This window comes from Triticum urartu, chromosome 3 (genome assembly GCF_003073215.2).
Source record: "Triticum urartu cultivar G1812 chromosome 3, Tu2.1, whole genome shotgun sequence".
NCBI classification, from domain to species: Eukaryota; Viridiplantae; Streptophyta; class Magnoliopsida; order Poales; family Poaceae; genus Triticum; species Triticum urartu.
The window spans coordinates 719,805,562-719,824,124 of record NC_053024.1 but is presented as its reverse complement, the minus strand read 5'-3'; the positions used below and the strand labels follow the sequence as shown (position 1 = coordinate 719,824,124).

At 51.7% G+C, this 18,563-nt stretch overlaps 1 protein-coding gene across 1 annotated transcript; it reads right to left on the bottom strand.

Moving 5' to 3' along the window:
• Positions 1–121: 121 nt before the first annotated feature.
• Positions 122–12,858, bottom strand: LOC125549403. Its single transcript, XM_048712826.1, has 4 exons — positions 12,713–12,858; positions 1,255–1,359; positions 876–945; positions 122–767 (listed from the first exon to the last, which is right to left on the bottom strand). The coding sequence occupies exons 1-4, from the start codon at positions 12,774–12,776 to the stop codon at positions 641–643; spliced, it is 366 nt and encodes a 121-aa protein (XP_048568783.1). The 5' UTR covers positions 12,777–12,858; the 3' UTR covers positions 122–640.
• Positions 12,859–18,563: the final 5,705 nt, after the last annotated feature.

The following is an 18,563-nucleotide window of genomic DNA, read 5'->3' as shown; positions in this document are numbered from 1 at the left end:
AGAATGGTTTCCCCAAATAGTCATATTTGTCACTCTGTCATAAAACGCACCAGCTTTTAATGCTAGGTGCAAAAATATTGTGAATGACAGATTAGTCTTGTCATTTGTTGAAATAAAATAACTGAAACATATCAGAAATAATTAAGATTCATTGGGAGTATAACACAATAAGCAAATGGCAGTGTCTGGTCCTTTCAACTGTAAACTGGTCTACTATTTTTTTTACCGACGACACAAGTCATAAGTTTCTTTTGCAGCTAGATGAACATACACAAGTTATCTGATGGCCTACATATGACAAAAAATTTAACATATGGCAGAAAAATTAACATTATGACCAAGGCAGAATAAAAGGACTGAAACTTGTAGTTTTGGGAACCTGGCTGGCAAAGACTAATGCAAAGTTTATCCATGACTGCAGGATAAAGTTGGCAGTGGATAAATTCAAGAGATAACAGAGTCTTTGCACGGCAGCTCAGAAGCAGGTATACACCATTAACCTGTCCGTGGAAATTGATAAGTGTATGATTATTTGAAACAAGTGTATGATCATTGGTCACATAGCTGACACAAATTTGATTTTGCAAAAATGCAGGGATATTAGGAGATAAAGTTTCAGTTTTTTGTCACACCTAACCTTCTAATTCAGCCAGAGCAAGAGCAGAGCATGAGAGACCTTGAAGAGTCGGAGAGGAGCGCCGCTCTTGTCCTGTAGGTGGTGCTGACCTCCATTTCCAGATCCAGCAATCTCCTCTCTCGTCTCCTCATTGAAGAAACCAACATGGTCATGTAAATGCTTCAGTTTTGAGAATCAGTGCACATGAACTGCACATGTTCGCTTGCATACTGAAACTAAACAAAAGGGAGGGTGCTACCTGTAGCAGGGAAGGGAGCAGGGACCTTGTGCGGTGCATTGTGCGGGACATAAGAGTATTGAATATTGTGCTGAAATATGGAACATTGGATAATCTGATGTTAACATTGCACAACAAAGATGAACCAGCACAGTTTTAGTGGTACAACACTGAATTTCTACTTCTGAATATTGACAGTACAATATACTCAGAAGTTTAATTTCTGCTACTGAATATTGACAGTACACCGGTATTCAGTTTATATAAACAACAATATATTCTCTGAAGTTTTAGTTGCTTTCTTCGGTCAATCTTACCCGATGCAGTCAAAATTTTCAGTTTTGACAAGTCTTGCGATAATTCTAGCAAATTAATTGTCAAGATTGATGGCACTTCTTACCATCTCTCTCCGGTGCACATTGTCTTCTGCTTCCTTTGCAGTTTTTTCCAGATATACCCACCGGCATTGACGAACAGGACACATTCATCTTCATGAGAGCAGGCACTGAAAGGGTAATAAGAAAATGTTCAGACAGAGCTAACAAAAGCATTATAAGATGAAGGTTTCTTAGCAGGGAGCAGTACACAAAAATGAACCTGAATCGGAGGGAACAAAAATGAAGGCTTTTTAGCACGGAATAAAAACTGCAGTCATAGCGTGTGAAATAGCCTAAGAAAGGTTATCTCTAAACCTAAATCAGGGCCATTTTCAAGCAAGGGAGCAGCCAAGGCTAACTCTGAACCAACTCAAGGATTTGGGGGCTGCACGATTCCTAGTGCTTATCAATCCGAGCCAACTCAAGGATTCCTATCCAGATTCTTATCAATCCGACCTTATGAATCTACTTGTCAACTCACGGACCGCAACAGCCTAATCCATGGCAAGACCAGCGAAGGACGGTAACTTGACACGGTGTCGGTGGGAACGACACCTATGGGATCACAAGAATCCCTACTACGGTTAGCGGGGCGCGGGGTCGTGAGAAGAGCGGATCAAACAGATAGTACACAGTTTGTTTATCCAGGTTCGGGCCGCAAGGATGCGTAAAACCCTACTCCTGCTTTGGTGGATGTATATTCCTGTTCTTGAGCTAGCTCTGGGGCATTAGGAGCTCCAAAAAACCAAATCCTTCTCCTGGTCGCCTCGGGCCTCCTTTTATAGAAAAAGGGTCGCCATAGTGGCACACAAGAGATGGAAAGGGTACAGTGATGCGAGGTTATCCCTCGCATTACATGACAAAGCGCATTTAATGCGTCTTGCTTAGGTGTCCTTGCTTTATCGGGGACGGGGGAGAAACCTGTCTCGTCCGTCGCCGCTCCTTCTTGTCGACACGCGCCCTGGCCAGCGATGCCTGTGATGCCATGTAGGTAGGCAGGCAGCTGAGGTGGCGCAGTGGTGGGTCTTCACGAAGATCTGCATGCCGCCACGCAGGTGCCTGCCCAGCTGGTTGGGTCGGCAGCTGCACGCGTATGGTGGTGGAGGTTTAGTCGGCGTGGGCCTAATGGTGGCCCTGCGGATGTCCTCGGCAAGGGCCTTGCCGGGGCCCCGGCAAGGGTCTTGCCGAGGCGCCTGCTGTCATCCCCGGCAAGGCGCTTGCCGGGGGTCTCGTGGTCTTCCCTGGCTGGTATCTCGCTAAAGGTCGTCGTCTTCTTAATGCGTATCTGATCTTAAATGTCTTCACAAAGATCTGCATGCCACCATGGGGACTTCTCCCGAATCATTGCCCCTTGGGGGCAGTGGACTCAAGGGTAATTTGCTCCGTAGACGTGGGGCGAGTCGCCGCGGCAAGGGTCTTGCAGGGGTTGCCAAAGCTGTCTCCCGGCAAGGATCTTGCCGGGGGAGTCCGCTTCGTCCCTTTTGCTCTTCATGGTCTTGGCTTTGGCGTCGTCCTAGTTCCCTTGAGCTTCGGTCTTTCCCTGGCTCACCTCCCTTGCCTTGCTTGGTGTGGTGGCGCCCGTGGCTCAGACTGCCCGTGCACAGTTATAGGGGTACAAAAAAGTGTACCCCTCTTTTTGTACACCGACAGGAGCCCCCGGGCCTGGGCCACACATAAGCGCAGCGCGTTGTTGGGTCAGGCCCAGAAACGGTGCGCGGGCAGGCGGGGCAGTTTTTACCGCGGTAAGATTCTTTGCGCGCTGCGCTTCCCACGACTCGCGCGCGTGGTGCGGCGTGGGGAGGTGGGCGTGATGTGGGCAGCATGCGTGGGGTTGGTCTCTGCACGCAGCATCATGTCGTAGTAAAGGGGTGATTCGCGCCTTCCCCATAAACGGAGGGAGGCGTGGAGGCGCGGCCCATTTACTGAATGGGGCTGAGGCGCGGTCTTCAAGGCGTCCACTCCCCACGATCACGGGATGGGGAGAGGTCGCCTCACCCATCCCCTCGGTTCTGCACGTCCTCCACGTGTCTCCCATGCGCTTGGGGTGGCAAACGGTGGAGGCGGGAAACCGGTCCGTCGCTGGTTAGGGCGGCGGATCGGTCCTGGCTCCCTGCGCCTTCCGTATCTCGATTGGCCGAGCGGGGCGGCACGAGCCCCAACCCCGCTCCTTTATAAAGAGCGGGAGGGGGGGATGGCGTCCCACATTCTTTCATCTTCTTCTTCCTTCAGCTTCTGCTCCTCCCTTCCATCCGTCATGGAGAGAGGGAATCCCGGTCCTTCAACGATGGCGGCGAGGGTCGCCGCTCGACAACGCGCCCCTCCTTCTCCTGCGCCTGCGGTGGCAGAGCCAGCCGTGAGGGGAAGGGGGAGGGGGCGAGGCCGTGGGCGAGGCCGGGGCGCTCGGGGAAGAGGAGGACGAGGTGGCGCGCCGGCCTCGCCTCCGCCAGCAGCTCCCCCTCCAATGGAGGGCCATGTTGGGGATGACCCTTGTGAGTTCTTCGTCAGGCTGCGCCGGCCGCCTTCGTCTCCCGACTCCATTTGCGTGGGAGATGGAGCTGGATCCGCCGGAGTCATTGCGGCTGCACATGAGGGGCTGCGGGATCAGTGGCACGCGGGTCCGCGTCGACTTCCCCGCTCCTCACGTGATGTATCTTCGTCGGGGATGGAAGACGTTTGCTCATATCCACAGCTTGACAGAGGGGCTCACTCTCCATTTTAAGCTGATGGAGGGTGGTCTTCTCTCCGTCAAGGTCTTCGGGCACTTTGGGACTCGTACAAGGTGCTGCGTGGAGAGCTCTTCTGATAGTGAAGACTCCTCCTCGGGCGGGAGTGACGAGGAGGACAGCGGCAGCGATGCGAGGGCGGCAGGCGGAAGGATGACGGGTCCGACTAGGTGTCGGGTGCCGCTCCGTGCGGCACCGACGACCCCATCATCCGTGTCGCCGGCTCCTTAAACTTCTCGGGGTCGTCTCCTTGGGCGACTGGCGTTGGGAGGCTGTGGAAGAGGAAGAGGGCGGGCGGCAAGGCCGTCAAGTCAGAGTACGCGGGCACCGACGCCTTTGACGCGTACTGACGTCCTGCCATCACCACCCAGCCTTTGGACGGCCACCAAGATGTTCTCCCTGCGTCTTCTGCCACCCGTAGCTCACCTAGGTGCTCCTTTTGCCCTTCTCGCCTCCTTGACCTGCCTCCTGAGGAGAGGGACAAGAAAGGGATTACGGGCACCTTATCTCTTTTTAGTTTGTAAGCCTTCGGGGCTTTGTTGAATTTTAAAACTTGTAATCCCTTCATTCATGTTTTTCATTCCCTACGGACTGTACCTGAGTGGAATGTTTTTAATGAAAAGGGATGCTTGCTGGGTAATTTGTTTGCGGGTGGAACCCACGACATGGAGTAAATCCTTGATATCTCTAAGATAAACATTTTCTCGCCCGGCAACAGGCCTTGCCGTCTCCCCACTTCGCTCGACCTTTCTCACGCCTTTGGCGGAAGCAGGGATGAGGCGGGGTCAGGCTCCTTGTTTCATCCTTTCGCTGCCGCGACTACGACCAAACTTGGTCCCAGGAACGAGCCCTAGGGCCTAGAGTTAGGGGAGCATGGTAGCTTAAGGAAAAACGAGGTATCACATACCTCAGTCCAATGGAATGCATGATAAGGGATGAAGTACTTATCTGAAGCTGCAGCCCCCAGCAACCCTGGTTTGCCGTGGGTGAATCTTTGCTCTTGCAGCCCCCGGCAATACTGGCTTGCCGGGGCCTAGATGCTGGTCTGTTCCTTTTTTTCTCCCCAAGTGGTTTGGCAAGGATATCTGTGTGTCATGTGAACCAAAGAAGACAAAAGAAAGACAAAGAGACGCACACTCGACCTCTAAGCTAGGGGTTAGTCGCCGCTAAGCACTATCAACCCTAACCAAGGATGAGAGTCGACCTAGCATGCATGCTACAACTTAGGGCACCAACGCTTCATTTATTTATGTTCAGGGTCTGCGCCTGGCTTTGTACAAAGGGTTACATGCGTCATCGGCAAGGCTCGTACAAAAGGTGGCTTGCCGAGGGGCCCGGCAAGCCGCGTCTCATGGGTAAAACTTGCGAAGATGCTCAATGTTCCAGGAGTTACTCACCGGAATGGCATCTTCGGTCTCCAGGCGGACTGCGCCGGGCCTGGTGACTCGTATTACCCGATAAGGGTCTTCCCACTTTGGCGTCAACTTGTTGGAATTCTTGGCCGATTGAACGCGCCTAAGAACAAGGTCACCTTCCTCAAAGCTTCGGGCATGAACCTTGCGGCTATGGTAGCGGCGCAAGGCTTGCTGGTAGCGCGCTGCTCTCACAGCCGCCCGAAGACGATCTTCCTCAAGGAGCGTTGCGTCATCTTGCCGCAATTGCTCTTGCTCAACCTCGTCATAAGCGAGTACTCGAGATGACCCGTATATGAGTTCCGTGGGGAGAAATGATTCTGCCCCGTATACCAGGGCAAAGGGTGTCTGGCTGGTGGCTCGATTTGGTGTCGTTCTGATTGACCAAAGAACCGCCGGCAATTCATCAATCTAGCGCCTTCCACTCTTGTGCAGTCTGTCAAAGGTCTTTGTCCTCAGGCCTCGCAGTACTTCAGCATTTGCCCTCTCAGCTTGACCATTGCTTCATGGGTGAGCAACGGAAGCGAAATAGACCTTGCTGCCGAGGTCTTGAATATATTGCATGAAGGTGTGGCTTGTGAACTGCGTGCCGTTGTCGGTGATGACCCTATTGGGTACACGAAAACGGCACACCAGTCCTTTGAAGAACTTGACGGCTGACTGTGTTGTGACCTTCCTCACTGCTTCCACTTCTGGCCACTTTGTGAACTTGTCGATTGCAATGTACAAGTACTCAAAGCCCCCGACAGCGCGGGGGAAAGGGCCCAGTATGTCGAGCCCCCAGACCGAGAAATGCCAAGAGAGAGGAATGGTTTGAAGGGCTTGAGCTGGCTGATGAAGATTCTTTGAATGGAACTGACACGCTTCACACCTGGTGACTAGTGTCGTCGCATCTTGGAGGGCGGTGGGCCAGAAGAAGCCTTGCCGAAACGCTTTGCCGGCAAGGGCCCTCGACCCTATGTGGGATCCACATACGCCTCCATGTATCTCCGCCAACAGCCCCAGTCCTTCTCTCGAGGGATACACTTCAATTCACACCGTTCGGCCTCTTTCTGTACAGGACGTCATCGACGAACTGGTACATAGTAGAGCGACGGGCTACTTTTTCCGCTTCTTCCTGCTCCTCAGGAAGTTCCCCTGTTTGGAGGAATCGGGCGGTATGCTGTGCCCACGCTGGAGCCTGGGGCTCGACGGTGAGGACTAAAGGCATTTCCTCCGCTATAGGAGCGGCTGTCTCCACGGCAAGAGCTTGATGCTCCGTCGGAGCTAGCCGTCCTGTGGCGGGCTCAGTGTCTCCGGCAACATCCTTGCCGGCGGCTTCAGGGAGCTCGGCGGGAAAGTACTTGCCGGGCCCTGATTTTCTCCTCTTGTTCTGCTCTGTTGATGGATCAACGGATGGTTGAGTTAGCCAAAGCACAAAGGTACCTGGTTCCACAGGTAGCTTGAGGGCAGCGCGTTTTGACAGGTAATCGGCGATGTCATTCTCCACTCGGGGAACGTGTTCTGCCTGTATACCGTCAAAATGCTCTTCCAGCTTCCTCACTTCATCGACGTAGGCCTTCATCAACGGGCTCTGGTAATCCTTGTTGACTTGCTTGACGACAAGTTGCGGGTCGCCCCTGACGACGAGTTTCTTGATTCCGAGGTCCGCCGCGATCCTAAGACCAGCAAGCAGCCCTTCGTACTCAGCCGTATTGTTTGTTGACACCTCCCTGGGGAAGTGCATCTGGATCACGTACTTGAGGTGCTCTCTGGTGGGCGCGACAAGCAGTACGCCAGCCCTGGCGCCCTATAAGGAGAAAGCTCCATCAAAGTACATGATCCAGTCGCAACTTGCCTCCTCGCCGGGGAGAGCAGTCTCTTGGGCTTCTTCGTTAGGCGTCACGGTCCATTCTGCAACAAACTCCGTTAGGACTCGGCTTTGAATCGTTGAGGTACTCTCAAACTTGAGGCCAAAGCTGGACAGTTCCAGTGCCCACTCTACGATTCTTCCCGTTGCGTCTGGATTGTGCAATATCCGTTGCAGAGGGAGGCGAGTGATGACAGTGATTTCGTGCGCCTGGAAGTAGTGATGCAGCTTCCTCGAGGCCATAAGAAGGCCGAAGAGCAGTTTCTGCACACTGGAGTACCTTGATCTAGCCCCCTGCAGGAGGGAACTAACAAAGTAGACCGGGTGCTGCATCATTTTCTTCTTCGACGGCACTCCAACTGGCTGTGTCGTCTCTGCATCGGTGACATCGGGCTCTGTCGCTGCTATAACCTCGTCACCAATTTCTCTCTGCGCCACTAGTGCGGCGCTGACCACCTGGTTCGTTGCCGCCAAGTATAGCAGCAACGGTTCCCGTGGCGTAGGCGCAACTAGTATTGGCGCGGAGGAGAGGTACCTCTTCAAATCTTGCAATGCTGCTTCGGCTTCTGGTGTCCACTCCATCGGGCCCGCCTTTTTCAAAATCTTGAAAAAGGGAAGGGCGCGCTCGGCGGACTTGGAAATGAACCTGCTCATGGCGGCCACGCAACCAGCAAGCTGACGCACATCCTTGACTCGCTTGGGTGCTTCAATCTGCTCTATAGCTTTGATCTTGTCCGGATTGGCCTCTATCCCGCGCTGCAACACAAAGAACCTGAGAAGCTTGCCAGACGGGACGCCGAAGACGCACTTCTCAGGGTTCAGCTTGAAATTGATCTTGCGTAGGTTTGCAAATGTTTCTTGTAAATCTGGTATGAGGGTTGCCCTGTTCTTGGTTTTGACCACTATATCATCCATATAAGCTTCCATATTTCTATGGAGCTGGGGTTCAAAACCAATCTGGACCGCCCTTGCAAACGTTGAACCAGCACTCTTCAACCTGAAAGGCATCCGTATGAAACAATACGTAACACATGGGGTGATGAATGCCGTTTTCTCTTCGTTTTCTCTTGTCATGAAGATCTGGTGGTAGCCGAAGTAGGCATCAAGGAATGACAACAGATCACACCCAGCCGTGGAGTCAACAATCTGGTCGATGCACGGCAATGGGAAGGGGTCTTTGGGACAAGCCTTATTGATATCTGTGTAATCAATACACAGCCTCCATTTCCCATTTGCCTTGCGCACTACCACTGGATTGGCCAACCACGTTGGATGGAGCACTCCTCTTACCAAATCCGCTGCTTCCAGTTTCCGGATCTCCTTTGTGATGAACTCTTGTCGTTCCAAGGCTTGCTTTCTGACTTCTGCTTGACGGGCCGCACATGAGGACAGACAGCAAGGTGGTGCTCAATCACCTCCCTGGGAACGCCGGGGATGTCGGATGCTTGCCATGCAAACACATCGACATTTGCCCGCAGGAAGGTGAAGAGCGCGTCTTCCTATTTGTCGTCAAGGGCGGAGCTTATGGTAAAAGCCCCTCCCGTGCCGTCCTCCTTGACAGAAACCTTCTTGGTTCCCGGCGGTGTGGCCCGGGACTTCTTGTTTCTGTCGGTGGAGCTCTCTGGCACGTCCTCGACGGGAGCGCTACTCTCCGAAGAGGTGCGCTTGCCGGAGTGGGTGCCTGAGGTCTCACCGGTCTTCTTCTTTTTCCTTCCCGGGGCTCCAGCGGCAGGAGCAAGTGCCTTAGCAGTGGCTGCTGCTGCAACTGCTTGTTGGTAGAGTTGGTCAGCGCAAATTAGCGCATCCTTCTTGTCTGATGGGACGGTGATGATCGTCATAGGCCCCGGCATCTTCAGGGTGTTGTAGGCGTAATGTGACGCCGCCATGAACTTGTCCAGCGCTGGGCGGCCAAGGATCCCGTTGTAAGGCAAGGGGATCTTGGCAACGTCGAACACAATCCTTTCTGTCCTGTAGTTCAGATCACTCCCAAAAGTCACGAGCAACGTGACCTTTCCCTTTGGTTGATTTCTTCCCGGGTTGACCCCCTGAAACGTGCCCGTCTCTTCGAGGTCTTCATCAGGAATCTGCAGTTTCTCGATCACGGCAGGGGAGATTAAGTTCAGACCGGCCCCGCCATCGACTAGCATCTTTGTCACCTTGAGGTTGTGTATTGTTGGTGAAACCAACAATGGCAAGCACCCGACTATAGTAGTGCGATCAGGGTGATCCTCAGTGTCAAAAATGATAGGTGTGCCGGACCACTTCAGCGGCCTTTGGGCATTAAACGACGGCTCTGCCGCTGTAATCTCACGCGCCCACTGTTTAAGCTGGCGGTGAGAGGTATGCAGCGAGGCGCCGCCATCGACGCACATGGCCTCTGTAGCTTTCTGAAATTCTTGGTCACCAGACTCATTGTCCTCTTCGTGATCATCGTCTTCTGGCTTTTTGTCACGGCCCCAGGCGGGCCTCTCCTGCTGTTTATCTTTGCCGCGACGGCCCGCCTGGCTTCTCGGCAGTATTGCTTGTCGGAGTTTCCTGGCTTCTCGGCAGCCGCCAAGGCCCGGCAGGCGACACATCCGGCAATTTCCTTGCCGGGGTCATCTGCCTTGGTTTTCTCGGCGGAGCCGGCGTCGTCAAATCCCTCGACGGCAAGCACGGCTTTACCTTTGCGCTTCCTGTTGCGGCGCCGGCCTTTCTTTGCCGGGGCGGCAGTATCCTCATCTGAGGAGTCGGTTTCCACGCCGGCATCTTCGCCGGGGTACTTCCTTCCCTCTTCAGCCCGGGCACATCTGTCAGCAAGAATATAGAGTTCTGCCACGTCTTTCACCTTGTTCATTGCCAGCTCTTCGCGCATCTTGCGGTTACGCACGTTCTGATGGAACGCGCTGATGATGGCGGCAGGGTGAACATCAGGGATATTGTACTGTACCCGGCTGAACCTCTGTATATACTTGCGCAGACTCTCGCCTCCCTTCTGGGGAATGACGTGCAGGTCACTTGCTTGGCCATGGGCTTGGTGGCCTTCAGTAAAGGCGCCAACAAACTCATGGCACAAATCCGACCAGGAGGAAATAGAGTCTACCGGCAAGTGCATCAACCACGACATGGCGTTGGGTTTAAGAGCCAATGGAAAGTAATTCGCAAGCACCTTATCGTCGCGGGCTCCGGCAGCTTGCATCGCGATGGTGTAGATGCCGAGGAACTCAGACGGGTGGGTCTTGCCGTTGTACTTCTCGCCAACGTCAGGTTTGAAGGTGCGGTGAGTGGGCCACTGGAACTGGCGCAGGTCACGGGTAAAAGCCGGACAGCCTACCTCGTAAGGTAGGCCTCCAGGGCTCTCCGGGGCCGGGTGGTTCGCAGCAGGCCCTGCTCGCCTGTCTGACTGGTGGCGCGCTCCGCGCCGGCGCTCGATAGTGGTTTGAGCGTCTTCATGGGCTCATTCCCGAAGAACTTGGCGCTGGTCACAGTGGGTCCATGGGTCAGACGACGCTATGGAAATGTCGTCGCCCGTGACATCGCGATCAGCCGGCGTCTGCGGTATCGGATGGGGAAGAGGTGAATGCACCGTGGTTGCGGCCGCCGTCCTTTCCGCCACTGGTGCGTGGGACTCCATCGGAGCGTCGACCAAGGGGCCCCACCGGACTTGGTTCGTCTTTGTTGGCCACCGCAACAAGGCTTCGGATAGTGGCTCTCCATTCGTCGAGTTTCCCCGTTGTGGGAGGAAAGTCGAGGGGCAACTGCGCGCGCGCCAGGGCCTCTGCTGGCGACGGTGGCAGCGGAACCGGCACGGATCGCAACGCGCTTCGACTTCTGACCATGTCAGAAGGAGCTCTATCACGACCACGCGGTCGCATGCCGTTGTCACCAGTGCTTCGGCGAGCAGGCAGGTCTTCTACGTCCCGGGAGTGGCGCTCGGGGCTCTTCCCGCAGCGACGCCCGGGATCATCGGCGTGATGACGCCGTTCGTCGCGCGCTTCCTGGGAGGAGCGCGCTGTTGGCGCTGGCGTGGGAGTCTTGGAGGCCCTTGCGTCGCCTTCGGGTGGGGCGGCGATGACCTTGGAAGGCCCCGCTCCACCCGCGGAGGGCCTGGCTCCGCCTTTGGATTTGGCGATGTGTGGCCCGTTACCAGGCGCACAAACATCGCCGCCTCCCAAACTCCGGCTGCTGGGATGGCGTTGGTGTTCGCGAGCAGCGCCCCGGGTCCTTTCTGCGACCGGTCTGCTGCTCGCCCGCGTCAGGACGGGCTGTCCGGCTTCCGACTGGCCAACCGCAACCGTTGTCTTTTTCTTGGGCGCCATGATGATGAAGAAGCGTTGAACTAACTGCTAAAGCCGATTCTCACAACTGCGCCCCCTACCTGGCGCGCCAAAGATGTCGGTGGGAACGACACCTATGGGATCACAAGAATCCCTACTACGGTTAGCGGGGCGCGGGGTCGTGAGAAGAGCGGATCAAACAGATAGTACATAGTTTGTTTATCCAGGTTCGGGCCGCGAGGATGCGTAAAACCCTACTCCTGCTTTGGTGGATGTATATTCCTGTTCTTGAGCTAGCTCTGGGGCATTAGGAGCTCCAAAAAGCCGAATCCTTCTCCTGGTCGCCTCGGGCCTCCTTTTATAGAAAAAGGGGTCGCCACAGTGGCACACAAGAGATGGAAAGGGTACAGTGATGCGAGGTTATCCCTCGCATTACATGACAAGGCGCATTTAATGCTCTTGCTTAGTGTCCTTGCTTTATCGGGGACGGGGGAGAAACTTGTCTCGTCCGTCGCGCGCTCCTTCTTGTGTCGACATGCGCCCTGGCCAGCGATGCCTATGATGCCATGTAGGTAGGCAGGCAGCTGTGGTAGCGCAGTGGTGGGTCTTCACTAAGATATGCATGCCGCCACGCAGGTGCCTGCCCAGCTGGTTGGGTCCGCAGCTGCATGCGTACGGTGGTGGAGGTTTAGTCGGCGTGGGCCTGATGGTGGCCCTGCGGATGTCCTCGGCAAGGGCCTTGCCGGGGCCCCGGCAAGGGTCTTGCCGAGGCGCCTGCTGTCATCCCCGCAAGGCGCTTGCCGGGGGTCTCGTGGTCTTCCCTGGCTGGTATCTCGCCAAAGGTCGTCGTCTTCTTAGTGCGTATCTGATCTTGAATGTCTTCACAAAGATCTGCATGCCACCACGGGGATGTCTCCCGAATCCTTGCCCCTTGGGGGCAGTGGACTCAAGGGTAATTTGCTCCGTAGGCGTGGGGCGAGTCGCCGCGGCAAGGGTCTTGCCGTGCCAAAGCTGTCTCCCGGCAAGGATCTTGCCGGGGGAGTCCGCTTCGTCCCTTTTGCTCTTCGTGGTCTTGGCCTTGGCGTCGTCCTAGTTCCCTTGAGCTTCGGTCTTACCCTGGCTCACCTCCCTTGCCTTGCTTGGTGTGGTGGCCCGTGGCTCAGACTGCCCGTGCACAGTTATAGGGGTACAAAAAAGTGTACCCCTCTTTTTGTACACCGACACACGGCGGAGAGCACGACCTGCGCGGCAGTCGGCTCGCCTCAGCCCGGAGACGGCGACGCGCGGCCCGGAGACCAGCATCATGGACTCCGCCTCCACCTCCTGCGGTGCCGGGTTGGTCGAGGTCGGGGTTGGCGTTGCAGGCTGGCGGCGCCGCCTCCCAGCCCGCGTTTACGGAGAAGTCCATGGGGTGGCCGACGGATCCGGTGACCCATCGGCTGCTTGGACCGAAAGCACAGCCTTTTCGGTGGCAAGCCGTAGCAGAGCGCGGCGGCGACAAGCCAGAGCAGAGCGTGGCGGGGACAAGCCGGAGCAGAGCACGGCAGAGGCGAGAGGAGCAGAGTGCGGCGTCGGCGAGAGCCATCCTCCTGCGTCTTGTGACGAGAGCTCTCCGCGCCGTCCACCTGCTAGCCTGGGGCGCGGCGGACAAGAAAGGCAGAGGTACGGCGGCACAAGAGCAGGACGGAGCCGGCCGCCTCTGCGTCCCGCGGTCCTCTTGCTGAGGACGACAATGATAGCGTCGTGGACCACCACGGGGAGAAGACTGGAGCTGCGGCGTCATCCTGCAGGACGTACCCGCGAGCGTCGGCCGGCGTCACCTATCCCGCTTCACCGCGCACCGCGGATCTGCTTCTCTGGTGCCGATGCCTCACCACCGCACACCCCCTTCTCCCATCTCCTCTGCAACGGCTTGCTCCCTCCTCGATCTCTCATCCTCTTCTTTGCTGCACCATCACCGATCCACACCTCCCCTGCCTCTGAACTCCGACGCGAGGCTGGGATGGGGCTCCTCCATCGGCAGGGACCGACGCGGGGCTGGGATGGGGGCTCCTCCATCGGCAAGGAAGGGCTCGAGATGAGGATGGCAGGGGAGAGGCGGCGGCTGCGCGGGGGAGGGTGGAGACTGGAGAGCGGGGGAGGAGGATGGACGCGGGGCTCGAGGAGCATGAGGGATTGGCTGATAGGGTTTCACCCCACTTTCTCGTCATCCCCACTACAGTAAAATTCCCTCACGTATGCAAAATCGAAGCAAAACCACTTAATTCTCTCGACCCCACAGCCAATGAGCCCCACCCGTCACTGACCTATGAAGCTGCTGCTGATGTACAGGAGGACCAACGGTTGACCAAACGACAGCAAACAAAATTGATGAACAGTAAAAGATCAAACGGACGACGAAGCTCAGCGCGCGTAAGGCCTCCAGAACGGCGGGTTGCCTAGGAGGGTTTATATGTTCAATTCCCCGTCTCCGTCCAGCCAGGCTGCTCCATCTCTTTTTCGGGCCATCTTCCAGTCCCGTCATAGGGAGCCAGATCCAAGCGCATGCATTCACCAACCTCCTTTTAATATGGGGCTGGCTAGGTGTCAGGTGACTGAATTTACATTTTGAGTCAGTATTTTTTTTTCTTTGCACACTTGCTACACTTGTTAGCTAGGCCTTTCGTTCTGAACTGCACCTCTTCCTTCTGCTTTTTAGTTTTTATACGCTACCAGCCATTCGTTGAAACGACGTGCATGCACTAGTCGTGACCTTGTTTTGGACCCATGCATGCACGCATGTACGTGCCTGTCCTTCATTTCGTTTTCTTTTCTTGGTTAACTTCCACCATTTTATTTTTGACCTGACCGGCCTCCCAAGCATGCCATTGACAATGCTAGCAACAACTGTTGGAACAGCCCGAAGAAGAAGAAGATTCTCACACACATAAAGGTAGGAGAACACAATGTAGAAGATGAAGAACACACGCATGGATTTTTTGCAGCACACACACTTGTGCTTTTTTTTTTTACTTTGTATTCGTCACACCTCTCCAAACTCATCCGGTTACAATGCCTATAAGTAGTGCATGCACATACACCTGGTCAAGCCCACGACTGCTTGATCTCTCCACTAGCCGGTAGATAGGAACTAGCAACCACTTTGGCCTCATCATTCGGCCACTCTCCTCGCAGCTGGAGACATGCACGGGTCATTAGGGCATGCACAATGGTCTGGACAGGGCTAAAGACAACTGCTACAACACGGCGTCTGTTTAGGGCAATGCAAAGCCCTAAGATAGGCGCTTAGGAAATTAAAATAACTCTCGTAAAAATAAAAAACTATTGAGGCGCCTACCGTTCCAACGCTGCCACTAATCACGGACGCTAATGAAGCCGGCCGTCGCACGATTCTGTACTGGAGCGAGGCTATCGCGTGGTAGAAAAAGGCCTAAGCGCCTAATTCCTTTTCTTGTGCCAGTGCAAGTATGCAACACGCGACGCCAGGATTTGTTGGGCTAACTGCCGATCGACCAGGAAATTCATCCTGGCGCCCCACGTTAGCGTCGAGCGTTGTAGATGCCCTTAGGTGTCTATAATTCTGCAGATGTGAACATGCGGCGGATTCGCGAACGTCCGCTAAGCTCTGTGGCGGCGCCGGCGAATCGCCACAGCCTGCCGCCGGCCCGCTGCTCACATCATCTCCCTCCTATTCCTCAAGACTGAAGGGTTGTCTCACCGTCGGCGACAGTGACATGAGGTCAGGAGCTCCACATCGACGATCATATCGCTCTTCAGCGGTATTGGAATTGGAAATTTGGAATATTGGATCGTCCGTGAAGGGGAGAATAGGAGTGTAGACAGCCTTCATACGACGGGAAAAGGCAGTCGATAGCGGGCGAGATTTCAGGGCTGTGGACCGTCTATAATTCTACCGACGGACTAATTCTCTCTCCTATTTCTCTTTCTTCCACGTAATCAAATATCCTAGTTGGCACCTGTTATAGACGGGTGATTGTAAAGCGTTGTACATGCCTTTACCAGGTCCACTACTAATCCTATCGATCAGCTAACGCTATCCATGCATGTACGTGTGATTCACTCCTCCTAGTATCTAGGCTTGCAACTAACTAATTCTTGGATGCAGACTCACACGCATACTTGGTGCCATACATGCACAACACCAAGCTGACACCTCTTTAACACGACTACAAGCTTTGCATTGTGTACACGTGACCAAATCTCTAGGTGTGCACATGCGGCAGCTTTATCTACATGCAAAAGTGAAAATAAAACCATGATGAAAATCTAAACAACAAGGTTAAGTCTAACAACAACACCAGGTTAGTACTAACAGGTACCAGGCCACAATGGCCTACCTAGCAGTTGTACCAGCCCAGAATGTTGAGAGATACTAGATGATACCCCGCGCGTTGCTGCGAGAACTATTAAAAATAATTTGATGTTTTAAAGCATGTAAAAAAATATGAAATATGGTATAATTTGATGATTTTTTAAAGAAATGTTGTTTAGAGTAAAAATTTAATTTTTTTGATGAAAAATCCAAAAATGGGTGTGATTTTTGTTCTATTAATTTATTATATTGACAATATATCGGCGAGGCGATATTGATGAAAACAACGTTGAGTAGAGACAGTGGAGACATCTCTACCCTTGGCTAAACCTAAAACTATGGTAGCAATTATAGATGTGGATTCATAAAAAAAATGGTCGCACAGAGAAATAAAATGCGATTTAACTCATAATTTGATTTTGATTTTCTATATAAAAAAGTCGCTTCTAATTCATGAGGCCACCGTTGAGTACATCATGCTTCTCACCATAATATGCCCAGATAGCTCTAATTCTTTTTTATTTGTCTTGTCTGGTGTGCAACCATGGATGCTTCATCATTAGGTGAAGCTTAGTTCCATCATTAAAAAAGGTTGCTTGGAACACCGGGTTTCGATGGAATGAAGACATCTAGCGCAATTCTATGGCTTGTAGAAGAAAAAACATGGACATGTAGCGCAAGAGAATGGGAATGAGAAAATATGGATGTTTGGGATTTCGAAATCAAATTATCACATTAAAAACACATGAATTCTAACCAAATGGTTAAACAGGGACTCGTGTTGGACATTTTGGAGTCGATCGTATGACGTCAAGACACACACATATATATAGATAGCAAAAGAAACCTAGAATGTTATGGATGCTTGAGAGGGCACAAAAATAGTTAATAGTTAATTGTGATAGGTTGCATGCGCATGAAGAGTTGTGGAAGCATGTGCATAAAGTAGTGGAAAATGTTTTACCATGATGGGCTACTTGATGATGTGGATAGGTTGCATGTAAGATAACTAAGATAGTCGGATGAATCTCTTAGGTAATAGATATGTTTACCCTGTAATAATTAGCTTTTTCTCAACATCCATGTAATAATTAATAGCTGATTTTCCAAGCCCACCCAAGCCAAATTGAAATTGGACACAATCTTCTATATCTAAATAGCCTAGCTCACTAACTATTTTCTCTCAACATGCAAGCATGCCGCATCATCGCATAACATGCATGAGAAAAAGCCCACCTCTACTATCATAGTCTCTCAACATGCAAGCATGCCACTTCATCATGACATGCACAGAAAAGACCTATCTCACGTGCAAACATACAGGTATATGTATTTAATAAATATTTTACAACTATATAGTAATCAAACATAACAAATTATATGTATTTTTGGTTTTAACTTTTTATATTATTATTGCAAATATTCATGTTTCATACAACGAATCACATTGAAATATGATGTAAAATATTCTCGCAACAACGTGCGGGGCACCATCTAGTTTTTTTAAGATTGCACACCCTCTATTCTATTTTCTGGGTCCGCCACTGCCAGCCCACATGCATGGTGCAGCGGTGCACCCAGCCAGATGCGTCAACTAGGTAGGTAGCTCCCCGCAAAAAAAAAAACTAGGTAGGTAGCTAGGGACCATACATGCATTCGGTGAAGATGCAATCGGTCAATGGTCGAATTATTGCATGCAGCAAGGTGGATGAATAGTGACATTTAGTGACACTTAGTGGCCATGTCCAGTCGGTCAGAGACTGGTAGATCATTTGCTACAACCAGAAAAAAATGAAAAAGAATAGTGACATTGAAATTACCCTTAAAAGAAGAAGAATAAGAAATGCAAATTTAAAACAAAATGAAAAAAATAATTTTCTAAGGAAGAAAGAAAATGAAAAAAATAAAACAAATAATGACAAAATTTCCACACCATATACATAGAAATTGATGTTTCTTATCATATGCAAGAATAAATATATAATAGCAAATTTTTGGGCAGAAACGACATTCTTTAAGAAGGAACGAATTGTTGGAGTCGGTATAACCTTTGGAGAAGAAATAAAATAAAAAGTAATAAAAAATTTGCTCACAATATACACAGAAATTATGATTTCTTATAAATGCAATAATAACCATGTAATACTATAATTTTCACAAAGTAGTAGTTTCCTTAGAAGGAATAAAATTGTGGGAGTGCAATTACCCTTAAAGAAGAAACAAAATAATATAGAAACAAAAAAGCAATGTAATTTCTAAGAAAGAAGGAATTAATGGCATTGGTATTACCTTCAAAGAAGAAAGAAAAAATGAAAACAAATTGCAAATAATTTACAGAAAAATCATGTTTTTATAATATGCAACTTCATATGCCCAGATTACCATGGATGTGATTTATTCATGAAACTTCATATGCGACTATACCAGTTGATAGATTATGCATGTTTAAAAAAAAACAAGTACTTTGGATTTTTTCAGTATTTTTTAAAATTATTATTTATAAAAAATGCCTGTGAAAGCATGTGTATAAGCATCTACATCTGTATTGTGAAAACAGTGTTTTATACTAAGCAAAAAGAAGATATGGCTGAAAATGCGCAAAAGAAAGAAAGAAAGAAGATATGGCTGGAACGCGTGTAAATTTTTTAGGTCTGGAACGCGTGAGATAAGATGAGTGGGGTCCACGTCCACTGGGACGCGTGCTCTAGGGCGCGATCTCCCACCGACGCGAATGGTTTTTTCCTTCATCATTTGTTAAA